This window comes from Spea bombifrons, chromosome 1 (genome assembly GCF_027358695.1).
Source record: "Spea bombifrons isolate aSpeBom1 chromosome 1, aSpeBom1.2.pri, whole genome shotgun sequence".
Classification (NCBI taxonomy): Eukaryota; Metazoa; Chordata; class Amphibia; order Anura; family Pelobatidae; genus Spea; species Spea bombifrons.
Window position 1 is genome coordinate 77,801,175 of NC_071087.1, and position 27,010 is coordinate 77,828,184.

A 27,010-nucleotide genomic window follows, 5' to 3' on the forward strand; every position below is an offset into this window, starting at 1 on the left:
CAATGGTAATCTTACAGTAGCCTTATTAACAATATTATCAATCTTAATTTGTTATTTTTGCAAACACTTTTTATTGTGTGCACTGTGTATTGGCAAATGGTTACCCCTTGCATAGAGTTTAAAGGTAAAAAAAAAAGTATGTATTTAAATTAAATCTTTATGTACAGTTGTAAACCTGGATCAATTCAGAAGTTAATTCTTAATGTAGAGTAACCAGCAGGATTGTTTCATTGGTTTCCTCAGTGACTGCTCCAAATTGGGCACCTTGCCAAGCATTAGGCCACTTTTGACATTATAGTTTGGTCCCATATTTTAGCACTTTAACTAGTATTGTGTGGATTACTGACACTGTGAACATATTCTGAATATAATAAAACGGCCCCCATGCCTGGGAGGTGACCATGCAGAGGAGATCTGTCTAACTAAATGAATCTTTTGTAGGGCTCTCGCTGACACAAGGCAGATTGGAAAACTTAGCAAAGATCAGTTTGCATTGGCAATGTACCTCATACAACAGAAGGTCAGCAAAGGGATTGATCCCCCACAGGTCTTGTCACCTGACATGGTACCCCCATCAGAAAGGAACCCACCCCTACAGGTATATATATGAATATATATATATATATATTATACTTAACTGACAATTTAATGAATATAGTACAGCATGTACAGTAATATGAACTGTAATACTGAAGCACACGTTTGTTAAATAGCTTGGTTAATTAAATATTTTCAAGGACTGTGTTGATTTAGTGTGAGCAAAGGTATCCCCCCTACATTCTATCAGGGGTGCAAAAACAGCAGACTTTTAGAATTATCGCTCCACTCATTGCACATTGTTAATGGTTATATTTAAAGATAGCATGCTGTGTAAAATGTGGCCCTTCGAGGATGTAATTCAACACCATTGCTTCAGTTCAGTAGATGATTTTCCTTGATGCCTTTATTATTGTTCATATTTTAAAAGAAATTTCCAGAAACAGTTTAATGAAACATTCTAAACGGAACTATACCGAAGACCACCTAGGTCCTTGTATCACCAGGTCCTTGTATCACCAGGTCCTTGTATCCCTAAATGCTTTTCCAGTCCTCCTTGTTTTATGAGCTTGGGTAACCCATCAGAAGATGACATATTAGGTGAGGTGGTCCAAGCCAGATGATGTATGATTACTTCTGATTTTCAAATTAGTGGTTATAAATATATTTCTAAAGTAAAAAATGTGTCGACCCTATTGGAACGGTCTATTATTAGTGGTACTAGATTGGGGGAAATATTGAGGCACGTATAGAAGCTTGCTCATGAATTTGTCACTGAAACCTGTGTTTGAAGTTCTATGGATCTAATGCACTACTATTTCTCATACTGCAACTGGGCTATGGGAGATGTAGTCCAACAAAACACCATAGTAACTTTTGACTTTTGCTGTGTTACATTATGTTCAGTCTGTGGCTCCTCTGCCTGGGTTTTCTCCTCCTCTCCAGACCATCTCAGGTTACATGACCCCAGTAGGAAATGAAATGGCAAGCCTAACAGAAATGCGCCGTGTGAGTAGACCCTTGTTATTGGAGCTCCTCACTTTTGTCCTCCACCTTTGGCATGGCATGCTGACACTTCGGGCACCCATGCACGCTTTCACATGGCACCAAATTAGAAGTTTGAATATGTATTGAAATGTAACAGTAAAATTATTTCACTCATGGTTTTACTCATCCTATAGTGTTTACCCTTTCCTGATAAAATCTCCAAATGCCTCCGGCTTTTGCCATGGCCATACATTTTGCTGTTGTCCAAACTATAGGTTTTGCAGCACTGAAGAAAAAAGGCATGCAGCTCTTTTATGAGAATATCCTGCATGAAGTGTCTCTTCATTTAACCCCTTAATGACAAAGCCCGAACATGTACAGGCTCAAAATGCATTGTTTTCAATGAGTTTAGGGACCGCCCATTGTCTTTAAGGGGTTAAAAACAACAGTTAGCATGACCTAATTTTTCACGCTTGTATGTTGCTGGGTATTTTCTTTTGTTTTAACATTCATTGCACAGATGAAGCCTGTATCATTGAGTATTATAGCTGCGTTTAAAATTATAAAGTTAATTATGCATAAGAGAAACAGACTAAAATATTCACAAACCAAGTAAGTCTTTAGTCTTACAAATATTTCCCTGTGAATTTTAATAGTATTTTACAGAATTCTGGCACATTTGTCGATTCCTACAAAGCCACAAAAATTAGACCAGACCCCTCACAAACAGACAACCAGTCCTTTCACTCACACTCTCATTCTGTTCCACGCTCTGTAAAAAAAAATATATGCACTAAAATGTTTTCACAGTTGATTTAAGTACATTGTAATCAAGATTTTTTATTATCCTGATTGTTGCAATCATTGTATGCATGGGTACTGGCAAAGTTGGGACAGTGCTGTAAAAAAGGATTTGCCCTCTTTCCAGTTTCTTCTATTTTTGCTTATTTTGTACGTAAACACAAAATTCATCTTTTAAATTATTTCACATGTTAAAGGTAAAGAGTTAATCAAAACGTTTATCACCCATGTGAGAAAGTAATTGCTCCCTAAACTTAATAACTGGTTGGCAACAACTGCAGTCAAATGTTTGTGATAACTGGCGAGAAGTCTCTTACATTGCTGTGGAGATATTTTGTTAAACTCTTCTTAGTAGAACATTGAAGGGTTTTCAAGTATGAACTGTTGTTTTTAAAGTCACGCCACAGTATCTCAATTAGATTCAAGTTGGGATTTTAACCAGGCCACTCCTAAACATTCATTTTGTTCCTGCCCTTGAGCTTTAGGTCACAAACTAATGGCCAGACATTCTTCTTCAGGATTTTCTGGTAGAGAACAGAATTTAAGGTGGCTTCAATTATGGCAGGTTGCACAGGTCTTGAAGCAGCAAATCAGCCCCAGACCATCACACCACCACCATGTTTGATGTATCATGTTCTTATTATGGAATGCTGTGTTAGTTTTGTGACAGAACCCTCCATCACTGGGGCCCCTGGAGAGTTATGTCCCTTCACAAGTTTCATGTCAGATTTTAGAGAACCCATGTCTTCCATAAAGTTCCACTTTTGACTCATCAGTCCACAGAATATTATCCCAAAAGTCTTAGAGGTCATCAATTTTTGTTTTTTGGCAAATCTGAGACAAGCCTTCCTGTTCTTTTTGGTCAGATGTTCAGCAGTTGTTTTATCCTTGCAACTCTCCCATGGATGCCTTTTTTTTCTTTTTGCGCAGTCCTTTTTATTGTAGAATTGTGAACACTGACTTTAACTGAGGTAGGTGAGACCTGCAGTTCTTTACATGTTAGACTAGGACCTCCTGGATCACTTTTTTGGAGGTTCTCTGGGGGCCTGGTCCCTTAGATGTGGCTTTGTAACACTTTCCAGACTGATAGATGTCATTTACTTTTTCTTGTCTGTTCTTGAATTCCTTTAGATCGTGGCATCGTGTGCTGCTTTTTTTGTGACCTTTTTGCCTACTTTACTTTTCAAGATGTGTTCTATTTGATTGATGTTTAGGCCTGGTAGGGTTGGATAACCCTTTCCTTCTATACATGGAATCATCATTTAAAACCTGAATGCTGTGTTTACTTAGGTTATATTTGTCTAATTCTAATACTAATATTAGTTTGATCTGAAACATTTAAGTGTGACAAATATGTAAAAATACAAGCAATCATGAATGGGCTAATACATTTATTCACAGCACTATGCTGGTAACATAAAGATATAAACAGACTGGGAAAAATTGCATTTGTTTTTACATACAGAGTATAGTGGTTAATACAGGTGAATTTTTTTTATCGTCTTCAAGGTAATTTTCAATAACATTCCCTATATGTGTTCTTGATCTATGTGAAAGACATGGGCACTCCCAAGAACTAAATACTAAGTGAGAGGAGGAGTTCCAGCCAGCGTGGTTCGAGGTTGCTTACTAAACCACTATTTATGAGCCAGTTCCAGCTCCCCAGATATATTTACACATTTCCTCCTTTTGTATTTTAAGTGCTTGTCTTGTTTTGTTACTGACACCCATCCAATTGAGGACACATCCACCATCATTGATATTGTGATGGATTGCAGAAATCAAGTCTTACTAGTAGTTTACTGTCACTTATTGCAAAGCATAAGAAATAGGCATTGTGTTAAGTGATGAAAATGATCCACAGCACAAAACGATGATGTGAAAGATGTTATTACGTTCGACAAGGTAATGAGATAAGTAATAAGGGACAAAGTAGGTGGCCGATAAAGGAGGATTTAAAAAAAAAAAATAAGATAAAGAAGCTCACAATCATACCATAAAAAGTGTGGTTTTACAAAAAAGAAAAAAACACCCTGAATTAATCACCCTTATCTGTCATGTCAGTATTGTACCTGAGACAAAAAGCATTTAGAAATGTTGGTAATGTGATATACCTGTATTATTATGCCACAAGTGGTTTTAGGATTTAAATCAGGCACTTGTAATATCTCTATAAACCACCCTAAAACAACACTCATGCATGCACATACCCACTTTGTTTGATGCTTAGAAACTATCCCAATGTACAGATCCCATCTTAAACCTGTGTTCCAAAATGGTCCATTCTTAGTTTATTGGTAATTAACCCTCCGTTATGCTCTTCTCTCAGGATAGCTCCAGCTCTGTTGGATCTGGAGAATTTACTGGTGTGAAAGAACTGGATGAAATCAGTCAGGAAATTGCACAGCTGCAGAGGTATTTGGGACGTTTCTTGTAACCCATTCGGATTGCCTGGGCGTTCTATGAGAACAAATTATTCTATTCAGAAAAACAGTGAATGTTTTTGTAAAACGTATTACTATTATTGCTATTCTGCAGCACTGTACAGCAGGATATAACAAGTAGTGAATAACCATAACAATTTTGACTTACAGAAACAAAAGATAAGGAGGGCCCTGATCAAGCGACTTTATGACCTGCCCAAAGATGTACATGTTAACATACTGCTTTGAGCATGTATAGGAGAGTAGAAATATATGCATCACAGTTAATGGAAGATATCACTTCTCTAAATATGGTTAATTGCTACATGTATAAGTACATTGGTTAACCAAAAGCAGTCTCCTGCTCTCTCTCATATATATATATGCTATCAACTGATTTTAATTTCAAAATTCCTATACCCCCACCCAAAGGTTAGTTTTTGATTGATTGCATGGAAAACCTTGCATGGATTAGCGCACTTGTATTCTTTTTGTAATACATTAAATACTTTTGCCATTGAAATCATATATGTTGAGACAGAGCTTTATACATAAATTATATATAAGAACAATCAACATTTGTGTGTTATATATGTGCAGTATTTACTACATATACTCATAAAGTAGGGAAGTGTTATTTTTGTCCAACCGGTGTTCATACATTAGTGGCTACTGTTGGTGGTGGACATTGATTTTTATTGCCACACCTAGATAAAGCCTTTTTTATATAGTAATGCAATTTTATCTATTAACTATTATTAATTACTACTATTGTATTCTTTTTAAGTATAATCGTACACAAACATAGTAAGAGACTGTCACTTTTTGACCCTATACCCTAAAGTACATATACCCTTGTGTTAAACATTACAGGCTGTAATGTTAATGTTTACCTGTGGTTTAAATATATATGGAGCCATTCATGTATATAAGGGAAAAATATGTATTTCCTTGTGTGTTTCCAGTGTGACTAATTAGTATGTAATTTGTTGAGCAGACAACTCTTGTAAATGAATGTCTGATATTAACAGATTTTCCCACTATGTCCTTGCCTGCAGTCAAAGCCTGCTAACTGAACTCTCAATAATGTGATTTCCCTTTCCCACTAGGGAGAAATATGCTCTTGAGCAGGACATCCGAGACAAAGAAGACTCCATAAGGCACAAGACTACAGAAGTTCAAGTATGTGCATTTAATATGTGCCCAGGTACTTGTTACAGTGGCCTCCACTAATATTGGCAGCCATAGTAAATATGTCTTTATTGTTTAATCTTTTCTGCTCTCATGGATATCAAACAATTGCAAACACAACACAGGTCTATCCAAAAAAGCAAACATTGTTAAATATATGTGTGGCACAATACTTTGTGTTACGTCCCTTTGCCAAAATGACTTCTGATTCTTCTCCTATAATGCCTGTTGAGATTGGATAATAAATGGCAAGGCATCTGAGACCATTCCACCATACTGAATCTCTCTGGATCCTTCAAATTTCCAGGTCAACCCTTGTATACTCTTCAGTTCACCCCATAGGTTTTCTATTGGGTTCACGTCAGAGGACTGGGATGCCCACGGTAGGACCTTGATTTTGTGGTCAGTAAACCATTTTTTGTGTTGATTTTGGATCATTGTCTTGCTGGAAGATCCAACTATGGCCCAGGCAGAGACGGTCAGGTGTTCATTTAAATCTGTTGATATTTCATACATGATGCCATGTATCAATCAAAATGCCCACGTCCTCTGGCAGAAAAAACAGCCCTTAAAGGTTAGAGCCACCACTATATTTAACCGTGGGCATGAGGTACTTTTCCTTATTGCTTACATCGCTGTGTGCGCCAAACCCGCCTCTGGTGTTTATTGCCAATAGGCTCTATTTTGGTTTCAGCTAACCATAGAACCTGATCCCATTGAAGGTTCCATGAGGATCTGGCAAACTGAAGATGGTTGAGTTTGTTTTTGAATGTCAGTAAAGGCTTTTTTTTCCAAACCCTTTCATATGTGGTGACATCAGATTGTAGTTTTGAAGACTTTCTGACCCCAAGATGCAACTAATTTATGTAATTTTCTAGATTTTTTGGCCACTCAAACCATCCTCTTCACAGTGTACTGAGACAATCTAAACATATGCCCTCTTCCAGGTTGATTCATAACATTTCCACTTGACTGGAACTCCTTAATTATTGCCCTGATGGTAGAAATGGGGCATCTCCCATTTTGTGACGCTCAGCGACCTTTTGCCGCACATCACAGATATATTATTCTGTCTTACCCATTGTGATGAATGAATTAGGGAACTTGGCCCATATATTACCAAATACTGTCATAGTCACCCAGGGGTACTAAAAAGTGTAAAATATTAATGGGAATATACTTTAAATATATTTTTCTCATACAAATTCATAGGAGTGTCAATAATTGTGCCACACTTTCAACATGCTTTTAATAAACCTGTGTTGTGTTTGCAATTGTTTTATATCTATAAGAGCAGAGTATTTTTGTGTATTGTTGAAGAAAACTTCAAACGGTTAAAGAATAGACAATTTTCACAGCCTTCTTTGCTCATATTTACCAAGGGTGCCAATATTATCGGACGGTACTGTATATCTGTGTATAAGATAAACTACTACTACTTGATTGATGCAGCTTTTATGGTAAGGTGTATTTCCTTTCGCTGCGTTTCTTACACTCCAGTCAAGGGAATAACTGTGCTTTTTGTATCAATCCATTGCGTATTGCATATGTAAGTCGGCATTTGTGGGTGACAATGCTCTGCATAATTAATCCCTTGTGTTTAATACACAGAGTAACGTGGTTAGTACAGGTGAATTTTTATTCAAAGTAATTTTTCAATAACAATTCATATACATGTTCTCAAAGGCCCATGAATCCGATAAAGATACAAAAGCTACGTACCAAGTCAGAGAAGTTTCTGCCAAAAGTCCTATTACTTTCCATAAGTCGGCTCAACTTCATGACCACTCCACTCAGTATATTAAATTGGATACTGGCATCCCTACACAAAGTAGGAAGCTTACTTAAGTACAGTTCCTGCCCGTGCTGTTTGGCTCACCAGTTAGTCAGTTCATAGCTTATAAGCTCCTTTGAGCAGGGCCCTCCTCACCTGTTGTCTCTGTTAGTCAATTTGTTATGTTACATACTACTTGTTATGTCCTGTCTACCCGTTGTACAGCGCTACGGAATTTGATGGCGCTATATAAAACAATAAATAATAATAATTATAGCTCTACAAAGAAGAAATGTATGCAACGCATTGTTGAGTTGAAAGATTTTCTCGTGAGATTAGTCAACTGGAAAATGAATGACCCTCCCCAGCCCCCCGAAACCAAATGCTATTTCTGCATGCCTAGTTAGCACATCTGTCAAAACCTTAAAATAAAAAGTACTTCCTTTATTTAAATCTAATTTACATAATACAAAATAACAAAAAAAACTAACATTTGTCTTTAGAATATGAAAAGTCTTCTAAATATGACTGCAGCCGTGTAAATTATAAGTAATTGTCGTGAAAAAAAAACTATATAAACCTTTTGAATTTACCTGGGTTTGTGCAAATGTTGGTCATTAAATTTGATCTGATCTTCAACTAAGCCACAACAATAGACAGCCACACTCAAAGAATTAAACATTTTTATGTCTTTATCAAACGCACTGTCTAAAAATTTACAGTGCAGGGTGGAAAACATATGTGAAGCCTTGAACTTGATAACTGCCTAACTTCTAGACCCTCTTTTGGCAGCAACAACCTCAAGCAAACATTTCCTGTATTTATGGATCAGACCTACACGACGTTTTAGAGAAAGTTTGAACAATTTGCTTTTACAAAACTGTTTCAAATCAGCAATATTCTTAAGCTGTCTGGCGTGAATCGCCCTCCACAGCATCTCGATCAAGTAGTAAAGAGGCCTCTGACTGTGCCGCCCCAGAAGGCGTACTTTCTTCTGTTGAAAACAGTTTGTTGATTTACTCCTGTGTACTGAGTCACTGACCTTTCACGTCCTCTAACTTATTTTACGCTTTAAGAGGCAAAGATGGCCTTATATTGTTCTGCAAAGTGGCTTAAGAAAAAAATAAAAAAGGAAAACCCAGCCACAAACCAAAACGGACCCTTCACCATACTTTACAGTTGGGACGAGCTTGTGTGTTCCTTCCAAACAGCTCATCTGTCCACAGTAGCGCTGTGCTCTTTAAGAATTTTTTTGGACAGCTGTGGCTTTCTTGCATGGTGTCCTCCCGTGATTTGTCACCGGAGATGTTAGCATATTCCAGAAATGTATGCAAGTCTTCAACTGTCTCTCCAGGATTCTTCTTAACTTCACAGAGCGTTCTGCACTGTACTTTTACAGTTATTTTTGCGAGAAGCCAACTCCTAGGCAGAGTAGGAAGAGTGCTAAATACTTCCCATTTATAGACAGAACTTTAAAGAAAGGCAGCATACTGAGAGCTTTAAACATGCAATAATGCTATAGTATCATGATACAGATGGAAAACTCAACATTTCATTTTATCGCATCTCACGCTTTTGCTGTACTCCACCCAGGTACATTTGACTGGACTTTGTGTGCACGGTTTTATATGTCTTATAGCTCAGTTTGTGGGCCTCTTAAAGTATTTCTTGCTTTAATAATAATAATATCACTTGGTACTTCTAGTGATTCATGCATACTTTCCAAATGTCTGATGGTGCAGTGATGGTACCATCCTTGTGCAAGATTGACGTGTTTGGAGTTTTGTTTTGAGAACCCTTTTACTTGTGACTAATATGGATTCTCTCTTTTCAGGAACTACAAAATGACCTAGACCGAGAGGCCTCTACACTTCAAGAATTGGAAGCCCAGAAGCAAGATGCCCAAGACCGTTTGGATGAAATGGACCAGCAGAAAGCAAAGCTAAAGGATATGTTAACTGATGTAAGGCAGAAATGTCAGGAGGAGGGGCAAATGGTGAGTGTGAATATCATCCTGCTCCTGATATTTTCACCTGTAGACCAAACATGGCCAGTTTGTTGTCATCTTATTTTATGTGTAGCAAATACAACCATAAGATCCGAGAACTTGACGGAAAGCAACAAGGATACATCAGTGTCTGGATGCACACATCATCTTCTAGACGACAGGCTAAACAAAAAGCGGTTACTTCCTTAGCAGCAGATGTAATTCCCCAATGTCCTCTTTCTCTTTTGCAGATCTCCTCACTGAAGATACAGATTCAGTCTCAGGAGTCAGATGTCCAAGCGCAGGAGGAGGAACTGAACCGAGCCAAATCAGAGCTCAACAGACTGCAGCAAGAGGAGACTCAGCTGGAACAGAGCATCCAGGCGGGCAGAGTTCAGCTGGAAACCATTTTAAAATCATTGAAATCCACCCAGGAAGAAATTAACCAGGTGCAAATAAAGCAAGAGATTGGTACCAAATAATATATACATATATATAATGTGTATGTGTGTGTGTGTGTGTATATAAAAGTAGTCATACACCGCATTAATGCATACGAAGATTTAAAGAGAAATACCATGCACACTCAAGATTTAAATTAAGTAATTGTTATATTTATTCTGCCAGCATTTCTGCCATGCAAGGGAGAACTGCAAATAAATATTAAAAAAAATAGTTTTAGGAAGAGTTAATTATAATCCAGAAAAGGACAATATTACGCCATGTCTCACAAAGTGGAAGCAATATATGGCTGCACAAAAGAGGCAACGACAAAAGGGGTAGATGCGTTAACGATTTTCTAGAAAACAAGAGAAGCTATAGCCATCATTAAAGCCATCAGGAAAAGGAAACATTCTTCCTGTTCCTTCGTTAGTAGAAATATCTCTCTGCTTAGTCCCCTGTTATAAGAAGGGACATACTCTATATACGTTTGCCCATATTATGTTTTTTTCCGTGTAATGTCTTTTGGTTTGGTAGTACTTCCGCTTGGTAGGGCATGGTGCGATATTGTTCTTTTCTGGAATATAATTAAGTTTTCCTAAAACTAAATTGATCTTTTAATTTTTATTTGCAGTTGTCCCTTGCCTAAATGACCAGTTTCCCAACAATGTTCTCATACAACATTCAGAATTCAGAATCCTCACGCATATCCTCTTCTTTCATATTGAGGGTTCCGATACTCAGTTTCCTTTATAAATGGATATTTGAGATTGGGGTTTTGGAATAAATCTTACATTTTTTAACACAGGCTAGAATGTAAGAGATTGAACATTAAACATATTGCATTGTAGAAGGTAGTTTTTTTTTCACACTGTTTCGAACCGGTAAAAATTAATTGAACCTGTTTATGAGTGGTAAGGAATTCACTGTATTTATTGCTTGGCACAAAATGAGTCACCATGGTAAATATCAATTGAATTATACGTTTATAGAAGAGTATTGAGTGGATAATAGATTTGTAGAAACAAATTAAATTGGACTACAACATATAAATGATGCGTTTACTAACTGGAATTACATCTTATGAGTTACCATGGAAACATATATATCAATTTATTTCTGGAAATGGTATTGCTATGAGATGTCTTTCTATTATATTTAATTGATTGTGTATGAATATACATCCAGACTGTATAAATGGAAGGTATGTCCATTTCTACAAATGCCTGTAAGAATTTTTTTTCCTCTGACAAATGCATTTCAGGGCAAAAGATTGGAACAAAAAATATCATTCATTTAAACCTTTAAGTCATGTTGCATGATTGAATGGGAATCGGGGTAAATCCATTTAGCTGTCTGCACCTCCCTTTAAGGTTTACCTTCCCGATTTAAGCAGTAATGTGCACCCAGTGACAGTTATCACCTTTTAAAGCATATGAGAGCTAAGCGTCCCCTTAGCTTCTACAGAATCCTATATATGAACTTGCCTACTTACTGCCAGTCAATCTGTGATTTCTCAGTAAGAGTTCCAGGGTTGGGGGTGGTTAAAGTCTAATGATACCCTGTGCTTACTTGCATTAAGTGCACCTATTGAATTCACAATATCTCTATATTCCTTTTTTTATTCTTCCCCGCTCAGGCCCGAAGCAAACTGTCACAGCTGCAAGAAAGTCAGCAGGAAATGAACAAATGCATAGAGCAATACAACAGCACACTAAACGGAGACCATGGGAACAGCCTCAATAGTTTTTCCGAGGTTGAGGCCTTTCCTGCAAGAGAGAGGATGGATCCTTCCAAAAAAACGGTGAGAAGCAAGACTTGGTATTTTGCAAGAATGCTTGTGTGATCGTCCAAATAATCATGTCCGTTTCTGTAATAGATACAATCTGTACGTATTATGTAAATGAGACCTACTTTTGTTTGTTTAGGATGATCCTTTCAAGAACAAAACTCTTTTCAGTAACAACAGTCAGGAACCGTACTCTGACCCATTCCAGACTGAAGACCCCTTTACATCTGATCCTTTCAAAGGAGCTGACCCTTTTAAAAGCAGTAAGTCGATGCAAGTGATGTCATTATGTCTGCCAGATGAACTGTTAAGATTTTACAAGCAGATTTTTGCTCCGTAGATCCTTTTGGAGATGACCCTTTTAAAGAAAATGATCCCTTTCACGCACACACATCAGATGACCCATTTCAGAAGCCTTCAAAAAGTGACCCCTTTTCCTCTGATCCCTTCACTAAAAACAATGTCCACTCAATGACCCTACCTCTAAAGGTGAGATATAGTATATATTGGTGACTAATAGTGTGTGGTGTTTGTTCTTGAAATACAGCTACTGTTCATGTTTCTACGGTACTAGAGTCACTGGCTATGTTGTAAAATAATCTGTGTTTTAGTCATGTCAGTGTTACAGAAATGATGACTGTTAAGAAGAAGGGACTTGCCACCTAGACAGAAGCTAAATTAATAAGATGAACGTTTACTCTGCTGATTCAGGGCACACATCTCCCATAAAGCTCAGCCTCTTCTACAGAGCCAGGCAAATCTCAAGTGCAAGGTTTAATGTATCCTAAAGATACACTGCTGGTGCCTTTTGGTATCTTATATTCATCTTACTCTTTCTACCAATGCCTGTCGCTGCATGAGTGTCTTACATACACCATTGATCTGTATTTTCCCAATATTGCTCTAATTTCTTCTATTACTTTATATGTGAAGCTCTGAAACCAGTTTAGCCTATTGATTCTCTGTCTCCCCAGTCCACTGTAATATTTATCACCAAAAGGATTATTTGGTTATTTAACTAGTTGGCATTGTTGATTTAGTGTTTAGATATCTAAACAAATATAAACAGCAATTGTTATTTAGCACTGATAACTAAACATTTAAGGCTGACCATGACCAAATTAGATTGAACAATCCGGACCCTCTTGTAGAGCACACATTTTATTTTCATTTTTTTTCTCTTGTCAGTCTGATCCCTTTGAGAGCAGCGATCCTTTTTCCTCTTCCACATTGCCTAGAAAAGAGCCAGGTGAGTAAAGAAAATGTCTCTTGTAACTTAACCGTTTACACTACATTGGTCTGTGCCAACCATGTTTAGCCTTTGTAGTATCCCCTCCATTGTGCCGCACGTCCTGAGCTGATACTTCAGGATATGATATGGTGCTTAGCAGAAAGGATGTGAGAAAAGGAGTCCCTGTTTGATGTGACTCCTGGCAGGCAACTGGGGTTGCTGCCCTGGGTCAGACCTAGCGCAGTGGCTTGTATTATGATACAACTATACTGCAGTGTACCTGCTCGGTGATTGTGTCTCATTATTGAATAATTACATACTTGTGCATTGTCAAAATCTCACTATCATAACTGCCACTCTAAGTGAGTGAAAAAGAAGACCGACTTCTCAAACGGTATTTTCTCTGCTGTCTTAAATCGGGCTCTTAACTCAAGTCTGGTTCATAAAAGAATGCATACAGAATATTGAATTATATTGTGTCTTGGTGAACACTATTCATTGTTCATCATCAAAATCTTGATACTTTGGTAAAAACAATGTAGAAAAAGAATTGAAAAAGTCTACACCCAATTTAACACTTGTAACTAAATGCAACATTCATTAATTAGTAGCTGTCCTACTTGGGAGTTGTTTACTTTTTAGTGTGTGCAGATTGCTTTCTAAGCTCTTTTTAAGCAAGCAGCCACTGCCATATTGAATATGGTGAAGGTGACCGCTCCTGAGAGAGATGGCACGGGGCCCCTGCAACTTTTTTCCAGTGTTGCAAAATACTTTGATATCGAGGCTTTTCGTGTTAAGTAAACAATTTTTTATCACTTTATAAGCTCATTCAATGCCATGATGTGCCAGGTAACTTACCCTTTTTCGATGACTGGCCTGGCACTTCATTGGCCAATAAGGGGTTAATGAGTTCAGGACTTTTAGCCACATCCATCTCCAAAGGAAAACATTGACAGTTGAATGGGCCACACTAAAGAGCTTGGTGACTTCAAACATGGCACGGTCATAGGATGTCTCCTTTGCATTAAGTCAGTTCGAAAGATTTCTGCCCTGCTAGATTGCAGAGTGAAGAAGTCACAACAGCTCAACCATGCAGTGGTAGACCACACATGCACACAGAGGGTCCTGAGTGCTGAAGCGCATAACGTTTTTTCAGGGTTTAGGTTAGTTCCAGTCATGGGTAATGCTAATGATACAGCATACAAAGACAATTTAGACAGTTGTATGCTACCAATGTTGTTTCAACATGAGTGTGTCCCTGTGCACAAAACAAGGCCTATAAAGACATGGTGAGATGAGATTGGTGTGGAGGAACACGAGTGACCTGCAAAAAGCCCTGATCATAACACCATTGAACACCTTTGTGATGAATTGGATGATTGCGAGCCAGTCCTTCTTATCCAACATCAGTTTCTGGCCTTGCAACTAATCTTTTGGCTGAATGGGCACACATTTCCACAGAAACATTTTAAAATCTTCTGGAGGACTTCCCAGAAGAGTTAAAGCTGCTATAGCCATATGGCAGTCATAATGGGCTCAACTCCATATTAATGCCCATGGAATGGGATTGGGATATCCATCAAGCTCATAGAGATATTATTCTCAGGGGTCCACATACTTTTGGTCACATAGTGTACCATGGGAGAGGTTGCATGACACCAGGTGGCTGCTTTTAGCAGCCAACAGTTGCACAAAAATGAAAGCATGTGGGGTGCAGGTAAGTAATTTTATTATTTTAACAGGTTACTTACATAAGCATGTTTTGCTGATGAGGCAGCATAGTGCTCTGGAACCCATCCCTTGGTAATGTGGTAGTTGGAGTGACTTTACACTGGCGTGACTTAAAAAGTTAACAGATTTTGCTGTTCTCTTTTCAGATCTGTTTGGTACTTTAGACCCATTTGGGAGCAGTGCATTCAGCAGCAATGAAAGTTTTGCAGACTTCAGCCACATGTCTAAGGTAATTACAAGTAATGCTGTGTTTTGTTTTTTTTCTACTGTTTGATTTCTTCATAGGCACGCATGAAATAACATAAAAAGCCTTACAGAATCTTTACTAGGGCTGCTTGTAATGTTGCACTGTCCCCGAAAGGGGTCAGGGTAAACATGTGGTGCACCTACTTATACCTCATAACAAAACTAGCAGCTCTCTAGTATCCAAACCACCACTTCAAAGCCACAAGTGTAAGGTGAAATAAACAAGCCACATAGATTTTCATTTAACCTTTTTGTTCCCCATTTAACCTTTGGATCCTACTTTGTGTTCACAAAGATTTTAGCGTTTACGAAGTAAAGAAATTAGGTTTCTATGATCATCTTGTTCCATTCAGCCTTTTTTATATTTTTTTAAGCAACATTAAAGATAAAAAATAATTTTTTATTGCCTGTTGAAATAATAGGGTATGTTCTCAGTTCATGTTAAACAAACTTGTACATAACTGTCACAGGGGCTTTCTTCATTTAGGGGGTAGGCTCCGTATTCTATTGTCTATTTTGAGATAATGGGTTCTATACATTAACAGGAGAGTTGTAATGAGTGTTTGAAGAAAAATTGTGGTATCAGCTCCCTTGCTTCACAATTCATTATGAAGCTGGCAATTTTCTCCATTAAGAAAGTCCAAGCTGGCCATATGTAGTGTAAAAGGTGAACACATTTTTATGCAGTGTATCACTGATTGGACTATTCATTATGCTGGGCAAATCAAGCATTTCCTGTAGGAGAAGCTGCTGGACCTTTATAGTGTAAAGTGAAGTCTTCGGTGAATAGACCCCTATGCCATTTTAGCTGTATATATACACTATATGGACAAAAGTATTGGGACACTTGACTATTACACCAACAGGGACTTTTATGACTAAATCAGTTTGTGAAATGTCCCTGCTACATATTCCACGATCGACTCCAAAGTATTATTATTGGAGAGTGGAAGCGTTGAGGAATTGCACCAACTCAGCCACAAAGAAGAAGACTACATAACATCACAGAGTCAGATCACAGAGTGCAGAGTTCCAAATTCCCACTGGCATTAATATCAGCCCAAAAACTGTGCGCCTGGAGTGTTGATGGAATGGGTTTTCAGGGCCGACCAGCTGCATGCAATCCGCACATCAACAAGTACAATGCTAAGTATCTGAACGAGTGGTTTAAAGGACGGTGCCGCTGGACTCTGGAGCAGTGGAAACGTGTTCTGTAGAGTGACAAACCATGCTTCTCTGTTTGGCAGTCTGATGGCTGATGACTGGAGAATGTTACTTGCCTGACTACATTGTGCCAACTGTAAAATTTGGTGAAGGAGGGATAATGGCATGTGGCTGTTTTTCAAGGGCTGGGATAGACTCTTTCTTCCTGTAAAGGGAAATATTAATGCTTCAGCATACCAAATACATTTTGGACAATGCTATGCTTCCAACATTGTGGAGACCGTTTGGGGAGGGCTCTTTTCTATTCCAGCATGGTCAATGCGGCCATGGTTGGATGAGTTTGGTATGGAAGAACTTGACTCGCCCCCTCACCTCAACCCCACTGAACACCTTTGGGATTAACTGGAATGGAGATTGCAAGTCAGGCCCTCTCATCCAACGTCAATGCCTGACCTCATAAATGCTCTACTGGATGAATGGGCAAAAATTCCCACAGAAACACTACAAAATCTTGAAGGATGGAAACGGTTATAGCTACAAACTACACATTAATGTCTATTTATGCAATGGCATAAAAGTCCCTGTTGTAATGGTCAGGTGTCCCAATACTTTTCTCCATATAGTGTGTGCGTGTGTGCATATATTATAATCAGATTCATGTGCACTTCACTGAGGCATTATTATCCAAAGACAAGTAAAGTCTAGTTTATACCTTTTTATTGGCTAACAAACTTTTGAGACAACCAAGTTTCATCTTCAGGCATTTTAAAGAGAGGACATACATTGTCTTGAAAGCTTGCACTACCCAGTATAGGCATCTTAATGCTACTTGTGTCCTATATTTTCATGGTACCACTCTCCACATAAAGCAATCTTGTAAGGGCATCCAAAACGCAATGCCAAATGTAACGATGGACAAATAATGCTTCCTGTAATGGAGTGCTAGCAACTAAGAGCGGTTACAATAAAATATAAGCTTCTGGTAGAAGTCTGTTCTCTGCTCTTGAGTTATGTAACCAGTTGCTATGAGAAGGGCCTAAGCCAGGTATTTCCCACCTGCAGGCATACGCATTTAGGAACTGGAAACCATTCAAGGTTTGTGAAGCATATCTCTAAAACTGAGTTAATTGTTTACAGTGAAGGGTAAACTATTATTTGCCATGTATTGTGGTAATGATAGACATCAAAAAGGGTGTAGCTGTTACAAGCAGCTTTGATTCTTAGATTTTTTTTTTAAAAAATTGCACACAGACACCTGTTTATGAAGGAAATGTAATATTGCTTGCACATCAAAGCGATGTCTGCCCAGCAGTTACACTACAAAGCAACCCTCAAATTGTTTTACCTTTTTTACTAAACGTACAGACCCCATACTCACTGCTGTTAATAAATTGGTTTTATGAGTATGCATGGGACGGAGGGGATATATAGGGGGTATATAAGTGATACAGGTGCAGTGGTTGATGCCACTGGAATGTTTTTGCTGATTGGACCAGAATCTGGCATTAGATTTACTTTTGTATGTAAGCCTTATTGAATATGAACAAAGTACTTGTTGAAGTAAAACATGTGTAGGAGATGCTCATGTCTAAAAGAGATACAAAACCCTCCTGCTTTGGAATGTAACGTCTTTATTAGAAATGGGCATAGTTTATATAGCCGCTTTACCACGGGAAGGAGGGATGGAGATATACAGGAACCTGGAAAGGATTCACATAATTAACACATAGCACAGCAGCATGGGATTATGCAGACACCATTGGCAACATTCAACCACATTCCTCACATTCAACAATGCCGAATACACAACAGAGGTGAAGAGAGTAGGGAAGTAACACTTAAACTTGACTAGACGTGAGTCATTCTCAATACATGCACAGAGTGAAAACACAAAATATTACAATGTATCTCCTGCAAGTTAATATAAAACTGTAGTCTCAAATTTTGTAAAATCGGGGGGGGGGGGGGGGCAGCATCTGTTACAGGCTCCCATTGATTTCAATGGGACTTTATTCCTTCCACTAGTTGGCTGCTTTAGGTTTAATGAATGTATATGACAGTACTTACAAAGTACTATCATATACATTAATTGTTAAGAGGGGGGCACTGGGACAGTGCAAAAATAGCAACCAAAAGTACAAGGTTTATTCTCTTTTGCGTGTACACAATAGGCGTTGTGCAAGAATGTATTCATGTACACCCATTGACATGACTGGGTTGCAAGAAAACACACTATTGGAAATGAACACAATTTGTATAGACACTTTACCTGGGGAGTGGAAATTGACATTCTGGTGTAAACATCTCTCTTGAGGTCATTCCACAACATCTCTGATGGGTTAAGGTCTGGACTTTGACTGGGCCACTCCAAAAGGTGGATTTTCTCTTTTGAAACCATTCTGTAGTAGATTTACTTTGATGCTTAGGGTCATTGTCCTCCTGTGTTACACACTTTCTACTGTGCTTCAGCTGGCGGACAGCCACCCTGACCTTATCCTGTATGATAAAACAAATGCAAGAATTTAGCGCATACCGTTAAAAAAAACAAACACCTATATCTCACATGAATATGGCCCCAAATTGCTTAAACCCCCACTACCGCAAAGTCCTGTCTAATTTTTCATGGCTATATGGCTTACGAAGGAGCTAAATCACTGGGACTGCGTTGCACTTAACCCAAATAAGACTCTCAACCAATTTTAAAGCCTTATCTGGACACCTATTTAAAAAAAAAAGGACAACGCTAAATATAAAATATTTAAAACAAATATGCAGGTACTGAATATTTTGATAAAAATATTTTAATAAAATTTATTTTATTCATTTTCATACGTGCCAGCTTTAGAAAGGTACAGCAAGGCCGAAACGTGTTGCATTTGGATTCAGTGATTTTTGAACTAAGGTTTCTCCTGGGCAGGTCCTTTTTGTTTCTTTATAACTATTCAAGTGAGTTATTCAAATTTATACTCTAATCTAAGAACATTGTCTACGTATGTTTTTTTTTTGGGCAGCAAAGCCGCACTCTATCATGATGCTCCCTCTACCGTACTTCACTATTGTGATGATGTTTCCATGTGGCTATACAGTGCCCATTTTATGTCATATATATATATATATATATATATATAGTGCTGTGTGTTCTTCCTGAACAGTTGAACCTTAGTTTACCTCCCACAAAATATATTTTCCCAGTAGCATTGTGGAGTGTAAGTGTTCTTTGGCAAAGTTCAGACGAACAGTGGTGTTAAATCAGAGAGCAATGGCTTCTTCTGTGGTGTTCTGTCATGGACTCCGTGCTGTTCAATGTTTTTAGTAGACTCATGAACTGAATTGTTAACTAGTTCCAATGAGTCCTTCAAGCCTTTAGCTGTAACTTTATGATTATTTTTTACTGCATACTGCATTTTACTGCATTCTGTGTTGTGCCTTTGACGTGGGCGCCCACTTCTAGAGAGAGTAGCCACAGTACTTAATAGTCCCTATTTATAAACACTTTGTCTAACTGTGGACTGATAAATATGGAAACTCTTTAAGATTACTTTGTAACCCTTTCCAGCTTTATGAGAATCAATAATTCATGATTGTAGGTCTTCTAAAAATGTCCCTTTTCCTTTTTTGTGATGCGTGGTTAACATCAGAAGATGCTACTTGAGAATAGCAAGCTGTTCTTTTTTTTTTTTTTTTTGTCAGAGTAGCTCTAAAACGCACCTCCAGGCCCGATTCATTGAGTGGACTCCAGGTTTTCTAACTCCTGGCTCCAATTAGCTTTTTTGAGGTGATTAGCCTAGGTGTTAATGTACATTTTTTTCACCCCCCAAAGTGAATGTTAAAATTATGTATTTGATATGGACAAGAGACAAATTATTTGCGGGTTATTATTTAAAACAGACGTTGAGATTATAAATGTAGACATTGGACATTGAACAGCTGTTTGTGATTTTATATTGTAAATACATACAAAGAACATAATGGAGCAAGAGCTGGTAAATGTATGTGTTACCATAAAAGAGAAGGAAAAATAGGAACACTTGAATCAAAACACATTAGCAAATTGCTGGGAATATCTTTAAAGTAATTAAACATACGTAGTATACAGTTTTCCCCGTTGAGCGAGATGTTGCTTAGAATAGTAAAAGTAAACGGTCAAAAAAATATAAAGCCCTTTTATGAAGAACTAATCATATACACTATGTATTTAGAATGTGATGTCATGATAGTCCCTGTTTGTATATGCTCAGGTGTCCTAATACATTTGTCCATATAGTGTATGCCACAAACATATACCGTATATTCCGGCGTATAAGACGACTGGGCGTATAAGACGACCCCCAACTTTTACAGTCCAAATATAGAGTTTGGACTATACTCGCCGTATAAGACTACCCCTCTACCCAGCGTACAACAACCAGCCAATCACGGCAAGCGATGTAGCTTACCGGTGATTTGCTGGTTGATTTGCTGACATATACATACATGCACTGCCCTTACACACACATATATAATATATATATCTAAATATATATCTACACATATGCCTGTCCATACATACACATTTATACACTGCCCTCACCACACACCCCTGCCTTTACACACACATGTATATGTATATGTATATGTATATATATATATATATATATATATATATATATATATATATATATATATATATACACACGTATATATATATATATATATATATTTCTCCCCCCTTTGTCCCTTTCTCCCCATCTCTTACCTTATCTTCTGTCTTCTTTCTTCCATCCAGTTGTGGGAGCCCGAGGTCTGGCACTTCAGACCTCGGCTTCCCTGCTCTCTAATCACTACGCGCCGGCTATTGATGCCGGGCGCCGGGACATGACGTCATCCCTGCGCTCGGCATCAATAGCCGGCGCCTAGTGATTAGAGAGCAGGGAAGCCGAGCTCTCAAGTGCCAGACCTCGGGCTTCCCTGCTCCCTCATCACTACGCGCCGGCAATTGATGCCGGGCGCCGGGACATGACGGCATCCCTGCGCTCGGCATCAATAGCCGGCGCGTAGTGATTAGAGAGATTGGTGGCTTCGTGGGAACCTCCGGCTTGGTAAGTACCCGGCGTATAAGACGACCCCCCAGTTTTAAGAAGATTTTTTGGGGTTAAAAAGTCGTCTTATACGCCGGAATATACGGTAATTCAGAGAAAGATAATGTATCCTTGGGGGCATCTGTTTTAACAGACGGCACTTGCGCTTCTAGTGCTAGAGATTGTTTTGAACTATGAGGTTGCCAATAACACTATTATTGCAAATACCCTAATGCAAATGTGCAGCTTAAAATGTGTTGCGGCAAACCCCCCACATATGGCACACCTGAAATTAAATTGGGTAAATAAGTCCCTTATTATCTGTGGTTACTACATGTGAGCATCTTCTTAGAAGTATCAATATGGATTTGAACGGTTCATAACTATATTCTGTAGTGGTAGTAGTGTTATGGTTTCATGCTGTTCATGTTTTTCTGTGGTATTTGGAGCTGTTATTTTAACAGATTAAAGCGATTATTTTATAACCAGATATCATCTGCAGTACCACATGCAAATGTGCTGTGTGTAGAGCAGAATCTTTGTAAGAAAAGTAAGATGCCGGTTATACTTTTCATTTTACAATAGTACATCTTTCCTTAACCACCGCCTCTGCCTTCATGTGTATTGTGATCATTCATGAGGGAACAAATAAAGTGCTTGCTGTTTTCCCAAGAGGTGTGGAGCATAGCTAGATTTTTTTTAATGTAAACAGTGGTTTTCTGATATAATAGGATTTTGTTCAGACGTCATATACAACTTAGCCGCATGACTTTGGTCACGGCTTTGGTTGACTACCTCCTGCATGCGCTTTTGTGGGAGCTCCCAGTCTCCTCGCGCAAGTTTACACACTCACCTATCATTAGTTTTTTTGACAGAAACTATGTTTTTACTAGCATTTTAAATGCTGAGGTCTCTGGTCTACTAAGGTGGCTGTAGAGTCAAGTTATGTAGCTGCGATTCGGGCCACCTCTTAATACTTTTTGTATTAATAAAATGGGACAACAAGTACTTGTTAACTCAGCCCTATTTTATTTTTATTTCTTTTAAACATATTACATATGTATATTTCATGTACATTCCCCCCCCCCCATGTTATGATACACATAAGTCTAAGTTTCTAAATGCTTAAGGTCTTTAAAAGAAGGATGCTCACTTCTGTCTTGTGAGAATTTTCTCATCACTGGCAGCACAACCACAATTATGCTGCTCTGCTGATGACAGATAAACTCAACAGGAGATGTTTTGAAGTCGGTGCCAAACTGTTTTGCATGAAGAAGTTGTCAAGGTTTTTTTTTTGGTGAAAATATCCTTAAAGATTTTCAAGACTTGGCTTATATAGTGATTGCTACAAAATGTGACATGGAGAGGATAGCCTCTGTATAAGGCTGCCACCATTGTCACAAGTGAGGGCTATAGTGCAAGGGTTAACACCATATGCCTGGTTACCTGTTACTTTTCCCACTAATCGCCAAATAAACCACTAAAAATCCGTCCTACACTCAGCCCAGTACTACAATTCACTGCCGCCCCAAGATTGTTTATCTGGGCATATTGGGTTACCTCAAGCGAAGGAGAATTATTGATTTATTTAGCTTCATCATATTCCACAGTACAAGGTTTTGATATGATGAATGGATGATCTGAACCCAGATTAGAATGTGCTGCTCTTATACGGCACGTAGCCCGTGGCAAAAAAAAACATGGTGCTGGGAGACCCATTTCTATATTTGTGCCATGCATCTATAAATAAGAGTATCAGCAAAATGCTACTGTTCATCATAAACATTTCTACCTGCCCAGAAATACATGCATAGTAAAAAAAAAAAATATATATACCATCCAGGATGTTGTAGTTACACAGGAGGATCAAGAGGATTATTTGACTTGCGTGTAGTTTGTCGGAAATAGGAAAAAAAGGAATGCCGTACAGTTTATTCTTTTATATAACAATCATCTGAATACAACCTTATTTAGAAAGAAATAGAAAAATACTTCACTTTGCAGGAATCGTATATGACTAGTGCAGGTAGACCTTGGGTCAAAATTAGATTAATCAGCACCGTGTAGAATTCAGAATAAGAATTAGTTTTCTGTTGATACTGTATCTGCTATATATCCATTCACACATTAAACACATGAAAAGAAGGGCTTCCAATGGATGTCTGGTGTACATCATATAGCTTGTAGAGGGACACTACATATTAACAGTATTAAGCTACTGCTACTGCTTATTTCTAAGGCATATTCCTATATACATGCTTTGATATTCTTTTTGATAGCTTTTAAATGTTATGACATTTGAATAACCTTTGTCTAACCTTGTTTTTGCAGCTTCACACATCAGACTCATTTTCTGGCACTGGATTCACAGAAGACCCTTTTAAAAGCAAACATGACACCCCAGCACTGCCCCCCAAAAGGAGTGTTCCACCACGACCCAAACCTCCGAGTGGTAAGTTGCTTAAAATAACACAAAACAGTAACTTGTTGTAATATTAAAACATTTGCTAGCCAGTAAACTGGGTACAGTTGGAGGTGAGTATATCGCATGCAGACAGATGTGTGAACAAACACATTTTCTTCAGTGCATTTAGCTGTGGAGTGGCGGAGACGGATAAGGTGAGTTTGTTCTGCTCTCTGCCAGAGGCCCACCGGCAATTACCAGTTGGCCTAGCTCCAAGGAAAGAGGGGTTCCAAAATGGGACTGTTCCCATGGGACTGTTGGGAGGTATGCTAAAGACGTTGCAGAAGACAACATTTGTAATCAGCTGGTTTTACAATTACAAGATCATCCTTAATAAACAGCAAACATGAAGTCTGTTTAACTCAAGATTCTAGCTAAATTTTAAATAACAGTCTGAATATTGATTCATTAAGATTTTTTTTTAATTGTATAATTAATAGGAATTTTGGTATTCTGGTGTGCAACACATTTTTTCCTTTTGCAAAACAGCCCCACGTTATTTTCAGTGTTTCAGCTTTGACATCTATGCATATCTCATCTGATTGGAAATGCATCAGACAAAGGAAACCACTTCACTTTCAGAGCCCTCTGTGATCTCTGAACTTGTGTGAAAAGCAGCTGGATACATCACTGTACCCGAAGAAGGGCAGCTTGACAGTGTTCTGAAGTTGAAGTAAAGTTTCTTAACACTAGTATTTTATTGTTTTTTTTTCATCTGGCGATATATAAATAAATCCATATGTCACACAACATAAAAACAAACAATAAAATGTGGGGGGAAAACAAAGTACATTGCAAATATATAAAAATATTTAAATGTAGTCTTTAGAATTTGGTGAATTTCATAAATAGGCATAAAAGGCTAAAAGTTAAAAACTGCAAATGAATATTTATATCAATTCTGTACCAATGGTTTTGCAGTGTTTGTTGAGTATTAGGTTTTTCACATTTTAGTTCAGGAAACAAAATAAGCTAATTATAAATAATTTGTGGAATGCATCTATCATATGAAACATTGAAAGGGCCCTCACAGGTACATGTTTTCTGCAAGGAAGACGGCGCTTGTCCTGCATAATACCTAAATGTGTATAGCAGGCTTTTTTGCATGTTACGTTTATACTGGAGCATGTTTTGCATGGCGTTTCACTGCATGCAGCTGGTGCAGGCATTCTTTAGAAAATGACACACATCTTTCGCTCTTTACAGGTGGCTTTTCTGAAGATTGGGAGTTTACCTTGGTATGCTTATTGCACTTGGTCAGAGGTACTCCCATTCTACACTGAAAGCAATGTAATAGCAGCAGACAATCACATGTATGCTATCTGAACACTGATATTTTGCTTGCAGATTATAATAATTTGCCAATGGTTCAGAGAAATATGTAGTGGATGCAGGATGTCCAAAACTTTACTTAGCACAAGCTTAAATGTCAGTGGCAACCTGCCTCACAGCCCTTAGTCTATTGAGGTAGATCTTTAACAAATTCTCTCTTTCTTCCCTATATGCATTGGCACAAACCAAATTGCTGCAGCTTTGTTCTTCACTGTCTTGCAGTAGATTTGCCATCATTTACAAAAGCAAATGGTTATTTGTAGAACTGGCTGTTGCTTAAGTAACTTAATGGGGAGTGCTGTTGATTTTCATGTGGAAGTAATGCATATACGCTGTATGCCACCCTTGCCATTTATCGCGTTTAGGGGTTTCAGCCACACTCATAACTAACCAGTGTATAAAATCAAGCACGTAAGCTACCATCTCTGGCAGCACAATGGGTCGTACTGAAGAGCTTTAGCTACTTCAGAAATGCCACCAATATCTGCCTTGCTGGATCTGCCCTGCTGGATCTGCCCTGGTCCACTGGACCAATGCTTAGCTACCCGAGTGGCCTGCACGGTTCCCTGACTTTAACACCATTGAACACCTATAGGGTGAACTGCAACCCTGATTGTGAGCAAGGCCTTCTCATTCAATATCAGTGCCTGAAGTTACAAATGCTCTTTTGGCTGAATGGGCACAAATTCCTACAAACTCTGCCACAGAATGGCTCTTTAAAATTAACCCCCAATTTACTAAGCAGGGAGTTTGCATGTATATTTTTTTAATTCACCAACTTCATTATACTTTATGAAGGGTCAACCTTAATAATATGTTTCTCCTTGAAAAAGAGCTGGGTTGTCCCTCCATAATACATAGTCCTATCTAAGGTTATTTTTTTGTATATTTGTTAGAACAAAGCACCCCACCACATTATTCTATATAGGTGTCAGTTGCATTTCTAAACACACTGCGCATATTAATTTTAACGTGCTTGTCAGCAGAAAATACAATTCCAGTGGCACTTTTGGTATTTTTGTTTAATGTATTTCTAGCATTTGCTAGCGCGCTGCTCATTTGCTCATAGTCCTATCTAAGGTTATTTTCAAGAACTCTCAGTGATTGTGCATTATACAAGACCAATCTGTCAGTCTCGCAGGAGAAACTGACATGGGTTGGCCCTTTGCAATGCACAGTGCTATCAGGCAGCTGGACTGTTCAACATCTCTTGCAACTTAAACTTTAGTGAATAAACACCATGGACACACCAGAATTATACTATTATTTTAAATAAAAACACTAGTCAAAGCCAGTGTTCATCTTCTTAACTGACAAAACAGGTCTCTTTCTAGTTTGCCGGGGCGTTAAAAAAAACAGCATCCTGCAGGTAATCTGTGGTTACCCTGAAAAGTTAAGGAATGAGTAAAACCGAAAGTTCAGTTGCAAAGTTCTGTGTAAATCAGAATAACAGTTGAAGAACCTTGCTGTTCGAAATAGAGGTTTTCATCAATTTACAATATAACAGGTGCACTCTCACCTGGATTCATAATGTCCTATACTTGACATGTAGAGCATTGTTTTGTTGTTTTTTTCTTTTCTTTCAAAAAGTATTCTTGTTGTAAAAATAACAACACTTTGCTTTGGTTGTTAATTTAACCTACTGTATGTATAAACTGATTGTCTGGAAAAAAATCAAAAACAGCTGCCCCAAATTACAAAGTGATATAATTTTAGTTAATTTCTTGGTGAGCTTTGTATTAAAGAAAAAAAAACACTGAAGACCACCATCACTCAGGGTCAGTCTCTTCAATGACTGCCTGTGCACTTCAGGATTTATTTTTGCAGCCCTTTACCGCGGTTCCAAATACTACTA

At 38.1% G+C, this 27,010-nt stretch overlaps 1 protein-coding gene across 2 annotated transcripts in view; it reads left to right on the forward strand.

The window, feature by feature from the left end:
• The window catches only part of EPS15L1 (epidermal growth factor receptor pathway substrate 15 like 1), a 68,599-nt gene that overhangs the window by 18,668 nt on the left and 22,921 nt on the right, over positions 1–27,010 (forward strand). The window contains exons 11-22 of one of the 2 annotated variants that reach the window (XM_053464424.1): positions 442–598; positions 1,444–1,545; positions 4,655–4,740; positions 5,858–5,930; positions 9,548–9,709; positions 9,952–10,149; positions 11,781–11,945; positions 12,070–12,193; positions 12,271–12,419; positions 13,119–13,179; positions 15,039–15,121; positions 23,691–23,811. In XM_053464424.1, coding sequence (XP_053320399.1) covers positions 442–598; positions 1,444–1,545; positions 4,655–4,740; positions 5,858–5,930; positions 9,548–9,709; positions 9,952–10,149; positions 11,781–11,945; positions 12,070–12,193; positions 12,271–12,419; positions 13,119–13,179; positions 15,039–15,121; positions 23,691–23,811 — 1,481 coding nt within the window. The remainder of the gene's footprint in view (positions 1–441; positions 599–1,443; positions 1,546–4,654; positions 4,741–5,857; positions 5,931–9,547; positions 9,710–9,951; positions 10,150–11,780; positions 11,946–12,069; positions 12,194–12,270; positions 12,420–13,118; positions 13,180–15,038; positions 15,122–23,690; positions 23,812–27,010) is intronic. The other variant, XM_053464432.1, reaches the window with a different exon arrangement.